At 35.7% G+C, this 21,520-nt stretch overlaps 1 protein-coding gene across 6 annotated transcripts in view; it reads left to right on the forward strand.

Annotated features, from left to right (window-relative positions):
• The first annotated feature begins 1,012 nt into the window (after positions 1-1,012).
• Positions 1,013-21,520, forward strand: part of LOC144978674 (hydroxylysine kinase-like) — a 69,220-nt gene continuing 48,712 nt past the window's right edge. Inside the window, exons 1-6 of one of the 6 annotated variants that reach the window (XM_078925049.1) lie at positions 1,013-1,110; positions 8,106-8,356; positions 14,779-14,889; positions 16,215-16,345; positions 18,224-18,398; positions 19,464-20,091. In XM_078925049.1, coding sequence (XP_078781175.1) covers positions 8,113-8,356; positions 14,779-14,889; positions 16,215-16,345; positions 18,224-18,398; positions 19,464-19,903 — 1,101 coding nt within the window. In that variant the 5' untranslated portion in view covers positions 1,013-1,110; positions 8,106-8,112 and the 3' untranslated portion in view covers positions 19,904-20,091. The other 5 variants (XM_078925050.1, XM_078925044.1, XM_078925046.1 and 2 more) reach the window with 5 other exon arrangements.

Consider the following 21,520-nt stretch of genomic DNA (forward strand, 5'->3'; position numbering starts at 1 on the left):
AGCTTTTATATAGAGCAATATCCACTAAAAGTGTTCAACGCGCTTTACAATGGTCCCTGGCCAACAGCTACACTTAACATTTAGGACGGGACATGACGCCTGTACTGTTAGGCGATATTACATTTTTTTTCCGGACAGAGACGGTGCTGTTAACGGCCAGGTACTCATTTTACACCTGAGTACGGTGAAAGAAAGTGAATAAAGAGCCTTTTCCAAAGACTCAACTCGAACCCAGGACCTTCCGATCCGAAAACGAGCATCATACCACATAGACCACATAGCCTCACAAGTGTAGGGCTATAAGTTAGGCTAAGTTTAGGGTGAGCGAAATGAGATGATTTTAACGTACTCATCCAAAACATGTCCTCACCACGGTTTTATCATAAGACATGTTATAGCTTGGTATATAGGACAATGCACTTTCTAGGTCATTCCGTCATTTAAAATACACTTATATTTCATGACGCTGATGACCTTTCAAATTATTCATATGACCACCACGTGAACTCTGTGCAAAGGTCACTTTCTCATGATTACCCTGTACATTGGAAAGGGCAAACTTGAAGCGGAAATAGATGACAGTTCTGTCTTCAGCGTTTTTTATTTATTGTTTTTTTTTGGTACTATCAACGTTTATATATCAGCGGGTCTGATAACTTAATACAATTGCTGTTTCCAGTTTAATGTCATATGACCTTTTGTTGTTATGCCTGGCAAGCTATTGACATGAATGTCTTTGTTTACTATTATTGTATGATATGAGTCTCGGATTATTCAATCAACATACAATGTATACACTCTTGAACATTTCGTCTGTTATTTTTATCGTATGTTTGATTAAAATTAGTCGAATAAACCTTTCAGTGGTTTTGTTTTTGACCCGAAAATTTAATATAAAGTGTATTTTGCCCCTGACATAATATATAGTTGTTAACCGCGAACTGACGAATGATAGCACAAAAACTAAAAACAAAAACAGCAATTTGCAAATCAGGGCGCATGGTATTGAAAATTAGAACGAATATCGAAGTGCTAGGAATAAGTAGATTAGGTGTTGCGAAAGGGCGGTGGAGTGTATGAGTATGAGTGGTAGACACACCTGCAGTGTAGGTAAATACACAGGATATACACAGACGTAGCTGTCATTGTCACAGTAACTCGTCAGTGGTCGAAATCACCGGGCGCATAAAATATCATTTTATTGATTTTTTTTTGGTTTGTTTTTACGTTGGATGGGTGGAATTAGTTCGAGGAGGAAACCTTGTGCGAGATAAAAATTAGTTCGAGGAACGAATGGAATGATAACAAAGAATAATAAGCGAAAAAATCGGGGCATTCGAGTGAGTTCGAGGAAACCAGGAAACCGTGTTAGAGTATATACACAATACTAAAAGTGATTGAAAGTAGGATATGTTACCCTTTAATCTCCTGCAATCGGTCACTGAAATGAACGGACTTCGCGATTAGGTGTCCTCTTATCACTGAGATAAGTGCACTGAAGTCTCGCCTGTTACTATACCGTGTTGTGTAGTATGTGAAGCATAATAAGATTATTTTGTAGTGGTATTCGTGAATCTTGCTTGCATTCTACATGCAGGATTATCATTTGTGTGGTCAAGAAATATCTGGACTGTGTCTATTTAATCCACGTAAACACATTGAGTAAAAAAAATTAGTATTCTCGTGTTTTTTGTTTTCATTTAGAAAGAATTATTTTCATGTACAGAGATCGTTTTCTTGTCTTTTTATATTAAATGATGATCATAAAAAGGATTCACGACAGCAATTTCTACAAACACTTAGGTTATGGTTTTGATTTTTCAAAATATCAGGCAGTCGAAGTCTTACAATAAGACTTAAGCAAGAAAAGATGGAAATGAGATCTTTTGGTAGCCGATTAATACTCTTAAAAGGTCATATAAAATGGGGATCAGAAATTTGCTGATTATATTAATCTGATAAAAAGGAAACGATAATGGTGATAAGAAAACAATCGGATTTTTTGCGTACCATTGGATGATATCTTCTTCATGATAGTATCAGTAACACTTTTCTATATAATATTATAGAACGAAGTTGACATCACTCACATCTTTATTATTTTTTTTTTTTTTTTTTTTGCCATCCATTTTTTATCCGTAATTCTTACTAAACTGTATTAACCAGACTATAAATGTTTGTTGCGCACGTGTATGTGTGTGTGTGTGTGTGTGTGTGTGTGTGTGTCTATGCGAGCTGGTGTGGTATGGTGTTGGGCTGGGAAGGGGGGGGCGTCTGGGGTAGTGGTTGTTTCATTGACTTGTGTAGTGTGTATTGGACAGTAAACATTTTCTCCTGTGTAAACACGATCTGAACATCCCTCTTTCTCTCTCTCTCTCTCTCTCTCTCTCTCTCTCTCTCTCTCTCTCTCTCTCTCTTTCTGTTTAGTGTAGCGTGTTGGGTTGTTTTTTGTTTTTTTACTATATGATATTTCTCGTTTAGGCATAAGTTGCATTTTGTGTGTGTTTACTGTTAAGCTTTCTTTGTTTTGTTTTTTGTTTTGTTTTGAGGCGATGTTCTGTGTGATGTTGTGTTGTGTGTTTGAGTCCTTTAGTTTCCAGATGTATTCGCACAACGTAGTTGAAGATCATTTTCTGTACCCCAAACTCTACGTGATTCCAGCTAACTCTCCTCAACCATATATATATATATATATATATATATATATATATATATATATATATATATATATATATATATATAATGATTTTCAAGGGATAATATTATTCCACTGACACAGACAATGCATTGCATCAAATTGTTCAACTTTGGCAATTTGGAGTTGAAGCAGTGTAATGTGTTTATGTGAGTATATAATATTTGTGTGTGTGTGTGCGTGTGTGTATGTTTGTTTGTGTGGGGGTGGGTTGGTGGGTGGGGGTTGTTTCTACAATATGTATACGTTGTGGTAGTAGTTGCCAAAGCAAACAATAGTATTATACAATGTTATCGTTTTGGAGCTACACAACATCACTGCTCTCAACCAGCACATTGTGTTCTCACCTTGAAGTAGGAATGAACTGGTGTGGTCTGGGTGGGATTGGTTGGGAGGGGATGTAAGTGGTGGATTAGAGAGAGAGAGAGAGAGAGAGAGAGAGAGAGAGAGGAGAGAGAGAGAGAGAGAGAGAGAGAGAGAGAGAGAGAGACGAATACGGCGTTGTGGATTAATGTGGGCAGTGGTTGAAGGAGGAATTAATGGCAAAGTGAAGAGTGTTTTAACGGAGGAGTGCGAGGGGTGTTGAATGGAGAGAGCAAGAGGGGACCTTTGTGTAACGGGAATGTTGTTGGTTATGGGCATTTTTTTTCTTAGCTTATTCAGTTATTCGGCAATTTCTTTTCGGTTTAAAGATTGTTTGAGCATTGTGGCTTTCGTTTTATCTATACTTGGGTAACAGAGACAAAGAAGAAAATCAGACATTTTGATTTCCTTTCGGTTTGACGGTCTTTTCAGTTTAGACATTTTTGGTTTAACCAGTTTTTATTGTATTACCAGCTGAAATGTCACCTATATAATTTCACTTGAGTTGGTTTGAATTCCATTTTGTGTTGATGGTTTCCTATCATCACACACGATTATCCGTTAAATATTAAAACGTAGTTGACAATAGTTGGTTAATAATATATTATTCAATGGCGACACATAATGCAGAGTGAGTGTATTCGATGAGGATCTGTTAAAGATAACACTGGAAACTATAAATTACTCATTATATACTACAACCTAGCAATTGTCGACGACAACCAAAAAAGTCAATTCTCTTCAGTAGACCGACCTAGAGCTTTAAAAAGTACGGCTAACACGTAAGGAAATGTTATATTTTGGGTGAAGGGAGAATGTCTAAATGTATTTGTATTTGTGTTTTTGGATGATCCCACAAGAACAAGTGTAAAGGTGTAATGTCTAATTAATCTGCAAAGGCATCTGTAAACTGACTACAACGCCATCTGTCATATCGAATATCAAGAACTCATCATGGTTGTCAAAAAATGTGAGAACAAGCAATAATGTAACGCCAGTAGCAGTCAGTCATCTCCCGGGTAATGTTGGACGTAGCTATTATTATTAATGTATAGATAGTTTGCGCTTGGCTAAGAAGCTCACAACATTGCCATCCGGAAGTATAACGGACCAACACACAAAACTTTGTGTAACCTTGAACTTTATAGTAGTCTGGTTAATACAGTTTAGTGAGAATTACTCAGAAAAGCGGTTGGCAAAAAGGAATAACAAAGACCTGAGTGACGTCAACTTCATACTATCCATAGCCTGATACTCCCTTATAATTGAATGTGTGTCAATGACGGATTAAACACTTGTAACATAAGGTTGCAATTCATTGCTAATTTCTACTTGTAACCTACATTTTGGACAGCACAGCGTGAATGTGTGTCTTTGATCAATTATCTATGATATCTAAACAGGGTTTAAATAAAGTTGTAAGGGTGTTATTGACTTGAATTAATGCCCTAGTAAAGGAATTATCAAGGGAGAAAATTTCAAGCAGTAAAATTTAAATTTGAAAATGGATTTGTTGCCACAAGGATGGGCAGTCCAAAAATATTGAAAGATAATCAAAATATTGTGAAAAAGTATAAGAACGTTTTGTATGATGATAATTACAGAGCATCATTTACGAGTGTGCTGCTGTGAGAATTCAAAGAAAGCCTATCTATACTTGGGTGCATTTTTTAAAAATTACAAATTAAATATTTGCTGTGACAATGCAAAGAATTGCTTCTTTTACGCCCATGCCCACCCTGTTATGCACAAGATTTAGTTTTACTCAAAATTACAGCTTTCAATAGAAAAACGAAGTTCTTTCTACATATAATAAGTACTGTAATGAGTCAAAAAGGGTCTTTGTCTCTATTGTAAAGATACAATAGAATACATCTAATTTTTTTTTATACGATATAATGTACGATCAATTGTAATTTTGATAAGCATCAGGTATCATATTTCTTTTAACCCTCTAATTACCACCTACAGCAAAAACGTCACATTTGTTACGACACTGTATATACATTTTTTTCTTATTCAGATTTATTTTGTACATCGCAATGTTCCTTGTTTAATTAATAAGAACATAATCATAAAGTTGTTTTGTGGAGAGATTGTTTGAGTTTAAAAAATCCATTTTTCTGCTGGGTAAGCCCACCTTTTGGGAAAATACTGAAAATGATCGGTAAGAAGAGAGTTAACCTCTTCATTTTATTATCTTCATTCCATCATTCTTTTTTATGGAGTCAATTCGGATTCCATAATGTTTTTAAATGTATTGAGAATGGATGAAATTAAGCTAGGTGATCAGTACTAGTAGAAAATAAAATGCAGATTAAAAAAATATTCAAGGAAAAATAAATGAATCCTTTATTAAAGATGTAAATTCCAGTCAACTGCTATGAGAGTAAGCTTTAGAAGGAAACGATACAGTAAATGTCATGGAGATATCTCGCGCTCAGGCATAATTTACCAACGTAGTAAACAAAAATGAATATAACAGCTTCAACAAAGAATTTTAAAAAACAACACAGAACATGTTACGATCTATAGGATTATTATGATCTAGACTATACGGTTTTGATCCGACTTTAATGATGTGTGATGAAAAAAATCATCTCTTTACATCTCCCTACATGACCAGTTTTACAAATAAGCCCATGATAAATGTTAAGTTGTCAATCATGTAGATATCATCAGGTAGAACACTGACCTTAAATACACTTCCAAATCGGGCAATAGTCCTATGTAACATTAACTTCTGACCTACTTTGGCTTATCAAATTTTCAAGATACGACACTAATACATGTATGCTAGCACCAAAGTATCGAAAAACGTACAGAAATTTCTGGCCACTAAAGAAGACTGCACACAAATTACAATTTTTAAATACTAAATACACTAACCAATAGCGGGATAATTTTAAAGGGGAAACAGGAATTATACGAAATCTGGTCTTTTTTTGTGTGTGCAGTATAATACTGTAGACAAAATGTCACCAACCACCAATCGACTTTCCGTTTATGGAGTGTCTATTCGTCCTTCAGGTCATATTCTTAAAAAGTGTCTAGCACAGGGTAATTGACGGGAAGGCTGTTGTATATATTTGTCACCGTATTTTTAAGACAATACGGATATATCATGTAATTACGTGGAATCGAATCTAGCTCAGTAAAAACAAAAACGGAATGTTGCCCAGCTTTAATGTGAAGTACGAATAGTGTAAACAAATTATTTGTCCTTACGTACGGCAGTGGCGGTTGATGCTCTTCGACCTTGAGAACGAATAGGGCTACCGTTACGTTTATTTCTTCTTCTTCTTCATATAAAAACCCCCCCTCCAAAATCAGATAATGGCTAATAAAAATGTATGAATCGCTGTGTAGGTGGTAGAGATAATTACGAAGTGGGTGCTTGAAATTATGGTGATGCTGGTGGTCGTAGTAGTGGTGTTAGTGATGATAATGTGGTGTGATGATGGTGGAAGTGGTAGTAGAGATAATGAAGTTGTGGTGATCGTTGTAATAGTGGTGGTAGAGATCATGATCATGTATTGGTGGTTGTAGTAGTGGTGGTCGATATGATGTAGTTGTTGTAGTAATAGTTGTAGTGATGATGTGGTGGTGGTGGTGGTGTTTTGTAGTAATGCGGGTAGTGATAATGATGATGTGGTTGTAGTGGTAGTATTAGTGGTGGTAGTGATGATTGTGGCGGGGGATTTGTGTTTGAAGTCGGTTCGAGTTCAATAAATGATAAGCTCAATGGTCTAGTATGCGCGCTATGGCTATCGTTACCAGCTGCGCCACTCAACCTACACTACAAACGACTCGGGTTTAACTACGAGTGATTAAGAATACCTTCAGGTCCCTTTTAACCAATTGTAATAATAACAAGTGAGTTAAGACAAGAGTAACACCCAGTACAATAATAACAATTCCATGAAAAAAAGGAGAAGATAGAGAGGAATAAGTGGAAGGTAGAATGAAGATTATGGATGATGTATATTTATTTTACACTTTTATCTAATAATCCTGTATTTATTGAGAACAGAAAGAATGGGTCTAATTGAGTGGATCTAATTTATTATTTATTAATTTAATGAATTAATTTTAATCATATGTGTCACTGGGCTCTTAATTTGAGAATGGTATACGCTCGTTTGGCTTATCTTTAATCCAGCCGGCTATCAATCTCAAGTTGCGTTTCTTGAAGACTTCCAAACCAGGCTTGGTTGATTCTAGCTGACATTCTTCTTGAGACAGGGAATGATGCCTTGTGCAGTGGTATGGCCTGGACTCTTTCTAGGGTGCAGTGAATGTTCTGGGGTTTCACGGGCTTTCCAGGTTGCCAGGGATTGTTCTGGGCTGCCAGGAACCTTCAATTCTATCGGAGTGTGGATATCTTATATTGTGATGCTTGATCTTTGATATTAGCTTAATTAAATTTGAGTTAAGATTAATTAATGAATTGAAACTGTGTGTTTAATTTCCTCAACTTGAAATAGTTTTTGTTTGTTTTTGTTTTTGTTTTAATGAGGGGTGCAGCCTGGCTCAGCGGTACGGTCTTTGCTTCGTACCCGAAAGGTACCGAGTTCGATCACACGCCGCTGAGCAAGTTACCTCGCCTTTGCTCAATTTGCGGCGCTGCACATCAATGTCACAGCAAATCATCAGGTCGAAATCACAGGTCGCATTGTTTTAAAATCCTTCAATTATAATTAATCCAATTTTTTACACAGGATGGGTGAAATTAGTCCCCCCCCCCCCTCACACACACTTATGTGATTGGAAAAATGATAATTCTAGAGAAATACAATCTTGATGTTAAAATTAAAAGGTTTTCGTGTTCATTTTGATGCTCCAGATCAGTGATGGAGACACCCCAAGTGTCAGTGTGTCCTCACATATCAAATGACGAACCCGTGATTTTCTGGGTCACAGTGCAATGCCTTAACCACACGGCCACTTCGTCCCCCCTTCCCACATATGATTGGAAAAATGATAATTCTAGAGAAATACAATCTTGATGTTAAAGGGGTTTCTTTTGTTCATTTTGATGCTCCAGATCAGTGATGGAGACACCCCAAGTGTCAATCTGTCCTCACATTTCAAATGACGACCAGGTCATCTCGATGCTCAAGAAGAATTATGGGTTGACAGTCGTGTCGTTGAAACCGCTTAACGGATACGATGACCGGAACTACCATGCAGTGGTAGAACGTGAGCACAGCAATGCACACGTGGAGAAAGTGTGTGATGAAGGATATTTAGTGAAAATAGTCAATCATGTAGACTCCAAGTTACCGGATTTTCAAAGTAAGTTCAACTTTTTTGTTGTTAATAAGGTAATTTAAAGGACAACTTCTGAAAGGGTCAGTACTACCGTTTACTGAAAGGAATAGTAAAACAAAACACAAAAAATGAATATAACATCTTCAAAAAAGACAAAAATACCAAACACGGGACGTTTCGCTATCAAAACCCTTCTTCAGCGGACGTTTTTGGTGTTTTGTTCTCTTCTGAAGTTGTTATATATTCATTTTTGTTTAATACTTTTTACAGTCCACAGCTTCGTATCGCTCTGCAACCCCCCCCCCCCCCCCCAAAAAAAAAAAAAACAACAAAAAAACAAAACAAAACAAAAACAAAAAAAAAACAAAAATAAACAACTGTTTTTAAACATGTTGGATAGAAAATTTAAGGGGCAGTTTGGATCTTTAAAATGTTAATTACCACTCTTTCCCTGGTTAGTTCACACCAGACATTGACTTTTGGTGAGTTGCGAGGACACTCGATAACTTCTACTGGTTTTCGTTTCCTCCAATGTCGAATATTGTGTTTGTGTACATGCCCGGACACGTAAAAGGTTGCTTTAATTGAGAAGACAACGTTTTCAGTCAGTTGTCTGTCATGGTTCGAGAATCATGCCAAAATAAATTACTTATGTCAAAATTACCCTTTTTCTATTGATGACGTCATAACTTAGCTACCAAAGGGCCCACAGAATTAAACCTCATATCAATCTAAACTTGAATAAATTTTGCACATGTGGCAAAAAAGAACAAAACGTTTGAGGAAATCTTTCATAGCTCTCGAGTTATTCAATCCTGAAATGTGTTAATAATTTAAAAAAAAACTCATTGTATATTCAGGACTTTGGAGCATTTCTGGACTGTGCTTAGAGCAAATTATTTATTTCTAAAGCTATTCATAGTGACTTCTGTTTTTCCCCTTGGAAACTACGAATTTTTGACATTTTAATTACGCAGTTCTGCATCTCTCATAGTCCCAGATTTATTTTCTCCTGATAACTTCCTCCCATAGTCCCAGGTTCCCTCCCCTTTGGTGTCCATTTCCCTGAGTCCGTGGTTCACTCCCAACTGCTGCCCACTTCCCAGAACTTCGGGCGGTCACGGTGGGTTTCGGCGGGTTTCTAATAATAAGAATAATAAAGTGTTCTTTTATAGCGCTAAACGCCGAAGCCTCAAAGCGCTTTATAATATATGTACTTGTCAAACCATAGAGACACTCGTACCGAGTACACACACAACAGTCGCACACACTAACTATAGCTAGGGGAATTAGGGACACAAAACCCCCGAATTGTGCAAATTAATGATGAAAGCATGATTTTTTAATGAAAAAAAGGTCGTGCTCTAAGGTTTAAATTGTGATATAGAACCACGTTCTCATTACTCCAAGAGCTGAGATATTAGCAATTTAAATCGTGTAAAAATTAACGGTGGTGGTGAAACTTGCCGCCTTCACAACGACATTTTGCTTTGGTGTCAAAAGGTCACAGACGGACTACGTCATCGGTACCGAGTACACATGTACACTGTTGCTTAAATCGAAATCGGAAGTATAACTTATCATTTATTCATAACATACAACTTATCAAATTCATTCATTTACCAAGAGAGTAACATAATTTTCAAAAGTATTTTTTTTTTAATCTAAAAGTATGCAAATTTGGTTATTTCAAATTTTACCGGCATTGGAACACGGAACATGAGATTGTGAAATCGAAGAAATCAAAGTTTTGGTGGTCGAATACGAATACGAAAAAAGAAAACAATGATTTTTTCCCCTCTCATATCTTTTGTATATTCCGATAGCTTTCAAAGAGTATAATGTTTACTTTCTTGATGTCTTATTAAATTAGAATTATTTGAAAATAATAGACTTCCGCTCATGTGAAGATATCTATAAACAATGCATCACATTCTGCGGTGGCTAGTTGTGTCGTCTGATTTCGGGTCGGCGAGGTCACGAAACGGTGTCTACTTGAACTCTGTCGCCTTTTACCCACCTAATAATAATAATAATAATAATAATAATAATAATAATAATAAATAATAATAATAATAATAATAATAATAATAATAATAATAATAATAATAATAATAATAATCATCATCATCATCATCATCGTCGTCATCATCATCATTAGCAGCATACCGAGCACCAAGATATCGCTTAAGCATCAAGGTTTATGTGTCACACTAATTCAATACAGTTATGTTATTATTGTGGTTTGCGTAATAGTATGGTTCAAATCAAATTTCAGGTTGAAAATGTCCGTATCATCATCATCATCTTTAACATCACCGTCATGAACATCGCCTCATCCCCATCACCAACAATCCCGTGATCAAGTCACTTAACCCATTAAATCATGGCATTGACAATATACTAAATCTTGTACTAACTACTTACAATTAATAATGGCAAAGTGCAGTATTGAGGTGGATTGGTCAAAATGATTCATTTGTCAAGAGATTTAAAAAAAATAAAAATTAGAATGCCCAGCTCTGTCAAAGCGGAAATATTGTGGTCAATGGTACGTGACTTTTGTAGCGTAGCGTTCTACCAGCTATGGTATTAATACTTTTAACGGATTAGAAAATGATAGTGACATGCTAGATTTGTCTGTTGAAGACTGCTCTGAGGATCCACTGGAGGTCCTGAAGCAAAATGATACCAACTGGTACAAATTATGTCGCTCTTGATATACGGCCACAAAAAATCAGAAGGCTCGATGTGAAAAATGAGAAATCACAAGAAAACTTGTCAAATTATCTCGATCTAGACAATCTCTCATCATCCCACTGTCCAAGGAGGCAGAATATGCGTTTTCCCTCAGATGACGTTATCACAGGAAATAGGACATATTGTATGCTTTGCAACAATATGATGAAGGTTCCCTCCATTCAATAATGACAAAAGACATGAACGAAAATATCCGCGTGGCTGCAGAAATTATAAATGATGTCCAGATTCTCTCCATGTCCTCAAATGGTGATTTGATTGCGCAGGAAGTTCATTATCAGAAGATTTGTCATGTCCATTTTATGAACATAAAAAAATGCTGAATATTACCAAAACAAAGTTCTAGTTTTACTGTTGCTGAAATTGTTTATTCTTTTTCTTCCTCTTCCTCTTCAAGCTGAAACTTCCTCGTGGAAGGCTCAGCAGCAGCATTCCCAATTGTTTTTCTGGGAGTTATCCAAATTGTTCCTAAGTCTTATAGTTGAAGGGCAGAAACGAGTGGAGATGGTAGTCCACTCTCGATTGTGGCAACATAAATTTGCCAGGTTTCCTCTTGTTCTGTTGGAGGCCGTTTAATGACACCTGACTTGGTTTTTCTGACCTTTGTAAAATACAGTTTATTCTTCTCTCTGCTTTCCTTCAATGGTTCCAAATGGGGTGTCACATATGGCTTTGATTTGTTTGAGGATTTTGTTGAACGAATTTTATAGCTATTTTGGATTGATTCTATTTACCTTATTTCGGAGGTGTGATCGAGATCCCGTACCTTACCGCTTTACTCGAGTGTTGGTCTAACATAAACGTTATAGCATTTCTCTTTTATGGTTACTTTGTAGCCGAAGATGTTTCTTCTCAAGAATCACAGGCTGGAGTTTGCCTTCCTGCATATGTTTGCAATGTAGTCTTTCCAGGTCAGGTTTATCGTTACTCCGAGATATTTTGCTTTGGTGACTTCTTCTAGTGAGTTGTGGTGTATTGTGTATTATCTTCCTTTTGTTGGTAATTTTCTGGAATCAAGGTCCGATGAAGAATTTATGAGTCTCTCTTATGCCTTATTGCTCTGTACAAAAGGCTGTCATCCGCAAATAGTCTCAGTTGAGTTCCTAGCGTCAATCGTTCAGGCAAATCATTGATGCAGATAAAGAACAAGAGGGGACCCAGTACGGTACCTAGGGGCACACCTGTAGTACTGGGGCTGACTCTGACATTGCTCTTTCAGTTGTTTACGATTAGTGAGAAAATCCATTATCCAGTCGTGTGTGTTACTCATGATTCCATATCTCCGCAGTTTTATAGCCAGAGTATGGTTATTGACTTTATCAAACGATTTACTGAAGTCTAATAATGTAGCATTGTTTAGAGTTTTTTAATTCTTTTTTCTTTTTTTAACCTCGGGAATGGGATACACCCAATGTTTGTCGTTGCTTTGCCAATTTAGAATTATCTCCGTCTTTTAAATACGACAATAAACAGGTCTAGGTATATTGACCTAAAAAAGAAAACCAAGCAAAAAAAAAAAAGAAACATAAAAAACCCATAAATTAAATAGTCAAAAAAAAAAAAACAAACAAACAAAAAAAAACATAAATTAAATAGTCAAAAAAAAACAAAAAACAAAAAATAAATAAATTAAATAGTCAAAAAAAAAAAATAAAAAAAAATACCCCCCCCCATAAATTAAAAAGTCAACCCCCCCCCCCCCCAAAAAAAAAAAAACAACAAAAAAACAACGAATTATATAAATAAATCAGTAAATAAATAGATAAATAAATAAATAAACATATGTTTTACAATGAAACAGAAAACTACTTGGTTTTATATGACTTAATAACCCTGTGCACTCTAAGATAAGGGGCTATAGATAGTAAGCATCTGTTTGGAGTTGTTTATTCATGTTTTCTGTTAGGTTGTTTTAAGTTGTTATTCGTTGCGTTTCACAAAATCTTTCCTTTCTGGAGCCATGCTATATATAAAAAACATTCACGTATAGAACAGATCAAAAAAAAAAAAAAAGAGAGAGAGAGAGAGAGAGAGAGAGAGAGAGAGAGAGAGAGAGAGAGAGAGAGTCCATAAATTGTTTGAATTAATCAAGATGTATAGCATAGAATGTTGTGAAAGAGGTTGCACCCAGTCGTATGTTCACCCAATCAGGTTCAGAGACAGAATCCAGCCGGTCCTACCAGGCCTCGACAGCTAACCTCAGGAAAGGAAACATTTTTAGCCTTCAATAAGACAACATAAGGTTTTCTTGAACACACTGCCATGGAAAAAGCTGACAACGAGGTGTTGGCTTATCTTGCGCCGTTAAAATAATTCAAAGAGATCAGGATAAACTAGAAAAGGCTGCTGTTTACTGTTGAATTCTCTCAAGTCTCCCAAAAAAATGTGTTCCACAGTCATTTGTCTAATAAATATGATTTTTGTTGGATCCTAATCATCTAAAAATGTTAATATACGTCACCAAGAGAGTCTTTCATTTTCGTAATTAATAGTTACCAGCATCACCATAATCACTACCACTATCACCACCACCACCTCATCAATACCATATTCATCATCATCATCATCATCATCATCATCATCATCATCATCATCATCATCATCATCATCATAATCTTCATCATCATCGCTACCACGATCACCACCACCTCATCATCATCCCCATCACCATTATCAATACTACTATCTCCATAATCACCTCATCACCATCATCATCATCATCATCATCATCATCATCATCATCACCATCATCATCATCATCATCATCAATACCACTACCACCACCACCACAACATCATCAACATGATCCTGATCATCATCTTCATTATCGTCTTCGTCATCATCATCATCACTACCAAGATCAGCACCACCACCACCTCATCGACATCATCATCATCATCACTACCATCACTACTATTATCACCACAATCACCTCATCATCATCATCATCATCATTATCGCCAACATCACCTCCACCATCATCTTCACCAGGATGACGACCAACACAACACAAGTAAAACTGACACCAGCACCATCTCCTCCTCTCCCACCACCCCCCTTCCAGTCCTCATAATAAAGCTATACTACCGGCCCAAACGGATCCTATATCACATAGTCACATTTTTAACAATGATAATTATTTAAAACAAAATAATCAACCGCTTGCACGGGCTAAAAGTAATATATTTTTAAAGCGCCGAATTGACAACACATATTTCATGGATTACGCCCCTTTGTTTTAATATAGCTCATATAGGCGGATTTTCATCTCCCTATTTTACACTGTTAGAGGAATTTCTCAATGTGGTTCTATATCAACATCGATTAATAGTGGTCTCAAGTTACTTTGTACCAAATTTGGTGCTTTCATCACTAATTTGCACAATTTTACCCTAATTCCCCTAGCTAACTATGCAAGTTTTACAAAATGAAATTGACATTCAACAAAATGGAATTAAAACATAAAACGTATGATTTACTCATCAATAAAAGAAACACCCCACAATACTTTATTTTGAAATAAAAAGGCGAGCATCTACAGCGAGATTGAATTTTTACTATTTATTGTTTATTGATACAAACAAATGCCTTTGCATTAATGGAATAGAATTTGAGCCACCACTATCACCACCGCTATAATCATCCTCATCATCATCACCACCACAATCATTATTTTCTATTTTTAGTGGGCCAAAAGCTTGCAATGGATAAACTTAATACCGCTGGAATCAAATGCCAGGAAGAAATCAAGACAGTGGAAGGAGAATTCTTCTCATCCCTCACAGTTAAAAAGGATGGTAAGATCATATATGGGTTGGTAATACTAATACGCATGGAAGGGCAACACAGTGTGTCCACTTCTCGAGACGTTCCATATGCCATTGGCCGTGGGTGCTTCAGAACGTTCTTTCATTTGTTTTCCTTATTCTTCTTTGTTATCATACCATTCCTTCCTCAAACTAATTTTTACCTCGAACACGGTTTCCTCGAACTAATTTCACCCAGCTTTTTTTTTTATGTCCTGAGGAGGAGCTCGAGGAAACGGTGCTGTAGTGTATGATCCTCCCGAGTGAACATTTAAAAAAAATTAAATTGAGCATTTATATAGAGCAATATCCACTTAACGTGCTCAATGCGCTTTACAAGGGGTCCCTGGTCAACAGCAACATTTAACATGTAGGACGAGACATGACGCCTGTTAGGCGATATTACAATTTTTCGGACAAAGACAACGCTGTTAACGGCCAGGTACTCATTTTACACCTGAGTACGGTGAGAGAATGTGAGTAAAGAGTCTTTTCCAAGGACTCAACTATGCGCCGAGCGAGGCTCGAACCCAGGACCTTCCGATCCGAAAGCGAGTGTCATACCACTAGACCACATAGCCGCACTGATATTATGTCAAAATGAATTATCGTCAGATTCTTTTATTAATGGCGCATAAATTTTTCTGGTTTTCTCAGCTGTCCCTCTATAAAAAGTTGTGTCAACCTCTGAATATAGATTTTGGTCCGTGTTCATCCATATCAAAACAAGTTTTCGTCTCCGGATAATTGCAACACATTGGGATCAGCGAAAATCTTGCGATTATTATTATTATTATTATTATTATTATTATTATTATATTATTATTATTATTAATTATTATTATTATTATTATTATTATTATTATTATTATTATTAATTTATTTATTTATATATTTTGTATTATTATTATTATTATTATTATTATTATTATTATTATTATTATTATTATTATTATTAGTAGTAGTAGTAGTAGTAGTAGTAGTAGTAGTAGTAGTAGTAGTAGTAGTAGTAGGAGTAGTAGTAGTAGTAGTAGTAGTAGAATAGTCTTCTTCTTCTTTTTCTTCTTCTTCTTCTTCTTCTTCTTCTTCTTCTTCTTCTTCTTCTTCTTATTATTATTATTATTATTATTATTATTATTATTATTATTATTATTATTATTATTATTATTATTATTATTATTATTATGACTCTTGTCCTTATTATCATGTTTATTAAAAGTATCTTCATCATTATTATTTGTTAGTTTTGTTGTCATTATCATTATCATTGGCAGTGAAGTCTAATATGTTTTGTTTTGTTTCTTTTTAATCTGAAGATGTGGATGTAACATATATGGTGTCAGTGCGAACATTTCTTAATGGTGCTATCCTGGACACAGAAACCTTGACCTCTGCCCTTGCCTATGATATTGGCCATTTTGTTGCTGGTATTAGTAAAGGTCTTCAGGTTTGTATAGTCAGTCTCCATCACAGTATTTTAATTCAAGATGAAAACGTAGATTACTGAGGTTTCCATTGAAATGTAAAGAGTACACCACTGATTGATGCTGGACTGCTATAAGCTGTGGACTGTAATAAGAATAGACTGAATAAACTGAATAATAAAATGAATATTAAAAAAATAAAATAATAATAATAATTGAGCTTTTATATAGCGCAATATCCACTAAACGTGCTCAAAGCGCTTTACAAGGGGTCACTGGCCAACAGCAACATTTAACATAATTTATGACGGGACATGACACCTGTTAGGCGATTTTCAATTTTTTTCGGACAGAGACAACGCTGTTAACGGCCAGGTTCTCATGTTACACCTGAGTATGGTGAGATAATGTGAGTAAAGGGCTTCTCCAAGGACTCAACTATGCGCCGAGCGAGGCTCGAACCCAGGACCTTCCGATTCAAAAGCAAGTGTCATACCACAAGACCACATAGCCGCAAATATAACAGCTTCACAAAAGAACAAAATACCAACACAGAACATGTTAGGATCTATAGGATTATTAGGATCTGTATGGTTTTGATCTGACTTTAATGACGTATTATGAAAAAAATCCCTTCTTTACATTACCAATTCTTTATCCTACATTACCAATTTTACAAATTAATAAGCCCATAATAAGTGCTACATTTTCAATCATGTGATATAATAATAACGTTGATACTGACCTTAAATACACTTCCAAATCAGTCAATAGTCCTATGAAACATTAACTTCTGACCTTTGGCTTATCAAATTTTATGCGTTGCTTTAATTCTGCTCAATTTAGAACTCCTTAGTTATATATCGAACGCCTTTCTTATGTTTACTTTCCAAGATTTTTCAACAGAGAGAACCGAAAAAATATCTCTGCCGTCTATTTAGTAATGTATTTATGTCTTATTTGTATTTTGCTGTTGGCTGAAGAAGGTATTTGAGCCCAAAACATTCCGTGTTTGGTATTTTGTTCTTTTTTGAAGCTGTTATATTGATTTTTGATTATTACCACTGATTGATATATATTTTTACGGATTGATGTTTCACTTGTCATCAAAACATCGTCCTGCCAGGAAACAGAGTGCCAATCGAAGTGCAGGTCAGAAAAAAAAGAGCCTCTACCTCAGAATATGCAATGCTAAGAAAGAATGATCACAGATATTTGGCTTTAAAGGATATTTTGCCATTATAGGCCCACAATTATGATCCTATGTCACCACACTATACACGGGGCCATCCCTGCCTCCAGAAACAAGAGACTTACAGTTCCAATGAAAATGCCTAACTCTTTACTCATTTGTCTAATTTAGTAAACTTTTCACCAAAGCGATGTCTTTCTGTGAAATTAAAACTAAAAGAAAGTGTCTTTGGCCAATAGCACAACACAGCCGATGCTTTTAGAACTGAGACAAATACCCTGACGGAGTAAATTAACTCACTCAACCTTAACACCGACTATGTCCCTAGTATACTCAGGGTTACTTTTACCCCATGCTTATTTCTTTCTGGACTGGTTCAGTAGAATTGAGATAGCACATATGTAAGAAAGAGCATTCTGAAAAGCTATACAGGTTTCAAAACTCTGTAACTATAATTCAAAAAGTAATCTATCGTGCCAATTAGAATTCTAAAGACCCACTGGGCCCAACCTTAACAAATAAAATACTCTAGCTGTATTCAAGGTACTTGTCGGGAAATGCATTATTCGACAAATCAGTAAATTCCATGCTATGCCATAATAATTAATCTGTATTCATTTTGTTACTTAAACCTATTATTATAATTACATACATTTTACCCAATCTACAATTTGAAAAAAAAAAACAAATTTTAATCACGCCTATACAGGGTTTGGAATTCAAGTTGTATGAGGATTTTTTACCGTTGTGGAATATGGAAAATATGCCTAAGGTGAATGATGTTCTCCATGCCGTTGATGACATAGCGCACAGAAAAGTTGCCGAGGAGGTACTCAAGGCTTTCGATACAGATGTTCTTGCAAGAAAAAGGGAATTCCGCAGAGGTTGTATCTCATTACTTATTTTTACTTGCCATATTAACTTTGGTTATAAGTGTCAAGAAACTATTCAGCTAAAGACTTTCTCCAGATGATATCTGTAGGGTTTCCAAACTCACTTACAAATAGGGAGCATACATTGCATTTCATCACCATGGTTGTCAACATCATCATAGTGAAAGTGAATCCAATCTTAAGATGTCAACTTGCCTCAAAGCTGCTTTTGCTTGTCAAAATCTATACAGGGCTGCCATAATTTTTTTTATTCCAATCAAATTGCTCAGTCTGTGGTGGACTAAGAACAATGTTTATAACAACTGGTTTGGGTTTACCATATTTGTGTAAAATGTTGCAATAGTTTTACAGGAAACTCAACTTCGGTTTATTGCAACTTCGGTTAATCGCAACATTTTCGCTGATCCCAAGGTGTTGCGATTATCCGGAGAGGACTGTACTACTACTACTACCACCACTACTACTACTACTACTACTACTACTACTACTACTACTACTACTACTACTACTACTACTACTACTACTACTACTACTACTACTACTACTACTACTACTACTAATACTACTACCACTACCACTACCACTACCACTACCATTACCATTACTACTACTACTACTACTACTACTACTACTACTACTACTACTACTACTACTGCTGCTACTGCTACTGCTACTACTACTACTACTACTACTACTACTACTACTACTACTACTACTACTACCACCACTACCACTACTACTACTACTACTACTACTACTACTACTACTACTACTACTACTACTACTACTACTACTACTACTACTACTACCCAATCATGAAAAAAAATTCTGCTATTTCCAATCAGCTGAAAATTTGCCAAAAAGATTTAAACCTGTACGATTATTCTTGACTATACAAATAAAATCAATAAAAATTCATAATGACTTCTGATCTTAGGGTAAAAAATCCTATAAATAAAGACTGATAAAAAAAAAGTCGATCAACCTATGTAAATATTAATAAACTCCCTATTGCAGTTATAACAATCATATCCTTTTTGTTTCATTGTGTTACAGGTCAGATACACGGTGATTTAAATGAGCAGAATATCCTAGTTGAGAAAACATCCTCTGGTATCGAAATATGTGGACTTCTAGATTTTCAAGACTGCTGTATGTCATATTGTATATATGACCTAGGCATTGCAATTGCTTATATGATGATGGTTATGAAGTCCGACGTGCCAGTCCTAGATGTTGGAGGCCACATGCTGGCAGGATATGAAAAAGTACTTCAACTGAATAGCGCTGAAAGAAAATGTTTAAAGACACTGGTTGCTTCTAGAATGGTAATGAGCTTAGTCTATGGTGCTTATTACTATTCTCTTGACCCTTCGAATAAATATTTTTTAGTGACAAGCCATGCAGGATGGAGAAACCTTCATAGCTTCTGGAAGACCGAAGAAAATGTAATGTGGAATAGATGGAATGAAATTATAAAGTCATACATTGAGTAGGCTTCTACTGCGTAACAAAATTTACTGGACCCTCTTTAACTGCCATATATGTATTATGTATAGTATCCTATCATTTTGTTTAAGAGCTAATAGGTTCTAAACATCTTTAAATGTTCTGCTTAAGTTGTATGCATAGATACGATTTATCAATGATATAATTAATATACAATGTCAATTAAATGATAACATAGAGAATTAAATTTCTAATACATATATAAGTGTTATATTCAATTTTGTAGTATCATTTACTCTCTTTAAATGGTGATAAGAAAACACTCTGAATTTTTGTTGACCATTGGATGATAGATTCTTCATGATAGAATCATTAACACATTTCTATATAATATTATAGATCAAAGTTGACGTCACTCGAATCTTTATTAGTGTTTTTTTTTTGCCATCCATTCTTTATCCGTAATTCTCACTTAACTGTATAACCAGACTATAAACCGTCAAGGTTACACATAATTTTGCGAGTATGTCCGTTTTATTTCCGGATGGCAATGTTTTGAGTTTCTTAGCCAAGCGCACAGCATCTCTGGGTTAAAATGATTATAAACCCACCACCACAACTTTATAAGGCTTAAAAGTCTCTTGAAAGGTGTGGATTTCTTCCTGAAAGAAGACTCTGATTTGGTTTTAGAAGATCGAGATGAGATGCTTTATCTGTAGATTTGAAAAGATGATTTAGCTAGAGGAATTGGGGTTAACTAGTGCAAATTAGTGATGAAAGCAACAATTTTGGCACAAAGTAAATTGAGACCACTATTAATCAATGTTGATATAGAACCACATTGAGAAATTCCTCTAACAGTTTTAAAATAGGGAGATGCAAATACACCTATATGAGCTATATTAAAACAAAGGGGTATAATCCATGAAATATTTGTTGACAATTCGGCGCTTTAAAAACATTATTTTTAGCCCGCTTATTTTGGCTTAAACAATTATCATTGGTAAAAATATGTGGTATAGGAGCCGTATGGGCTTTATTAGTGGAGCTTTATTATGAGGACGGGGGGGGGGGGGGGGGGGGGGTTGGGGAGGAGGAGATGGTGCTGGTGTTAGTTTTATTGGCGTTGTGTTGGTCGTCATCGTGGTAGAGATGATGGTGGTGCTGATGTTGGTGATAATGATGATGATGATGAGGTGATTGTGGTGATAATGGTAGTGATGGTGGTGGTGGTGATGATGATGATAATGAAGAGGTGGTGGTGGTGAAATTGGTAGTGATGGTGATGATATTGGTAACTATCAATTTCGAAAATGAAAGACTTTCTTGGTGACGTATATTAACATTTTAGATGATGAGGGTCTAATAAAAATCATTTTTATTCGACAAATGACTGTGGAACATATTTTTCTTGGGAGACTTGAGAGAATTCAGCAGCAGCCTTTTCTCGTTTATCGTGATCTCTTCGAATTATTCCGCGCAAGATAAAGCCAATACCTCGTTGTCAGATTTTTCCACGTGGGTGTGTTCAAGCAAACCATCTGTTGTCTTATTGAAGGCTAAAAATGTTTCCTTTCCCGAAGTATAGCTGTCGAGGTCTGGTAGTACCGGCTGGAGTATGTCTATGAACCTGGTTGGGTAAAGATATGGCTGGGTGCAACCTC

The sequence above is a fragment of the Berghia stephanieae genome, chromosome 8 (assembly GCF_034508935.2).
Source record: "Berghia stephanieae isolate SIO BIC M18660-M18661 chromosome 8, UCSD_Bste_1.3, whole genome shotgun sequence".
Classification (NCBI taxonomy): Eukaryota; Metazoa; Mollusca; class Gastropoda; order Nudibranchia; family Aeolidiidae; genus Berghia; species Berghia stephanieae.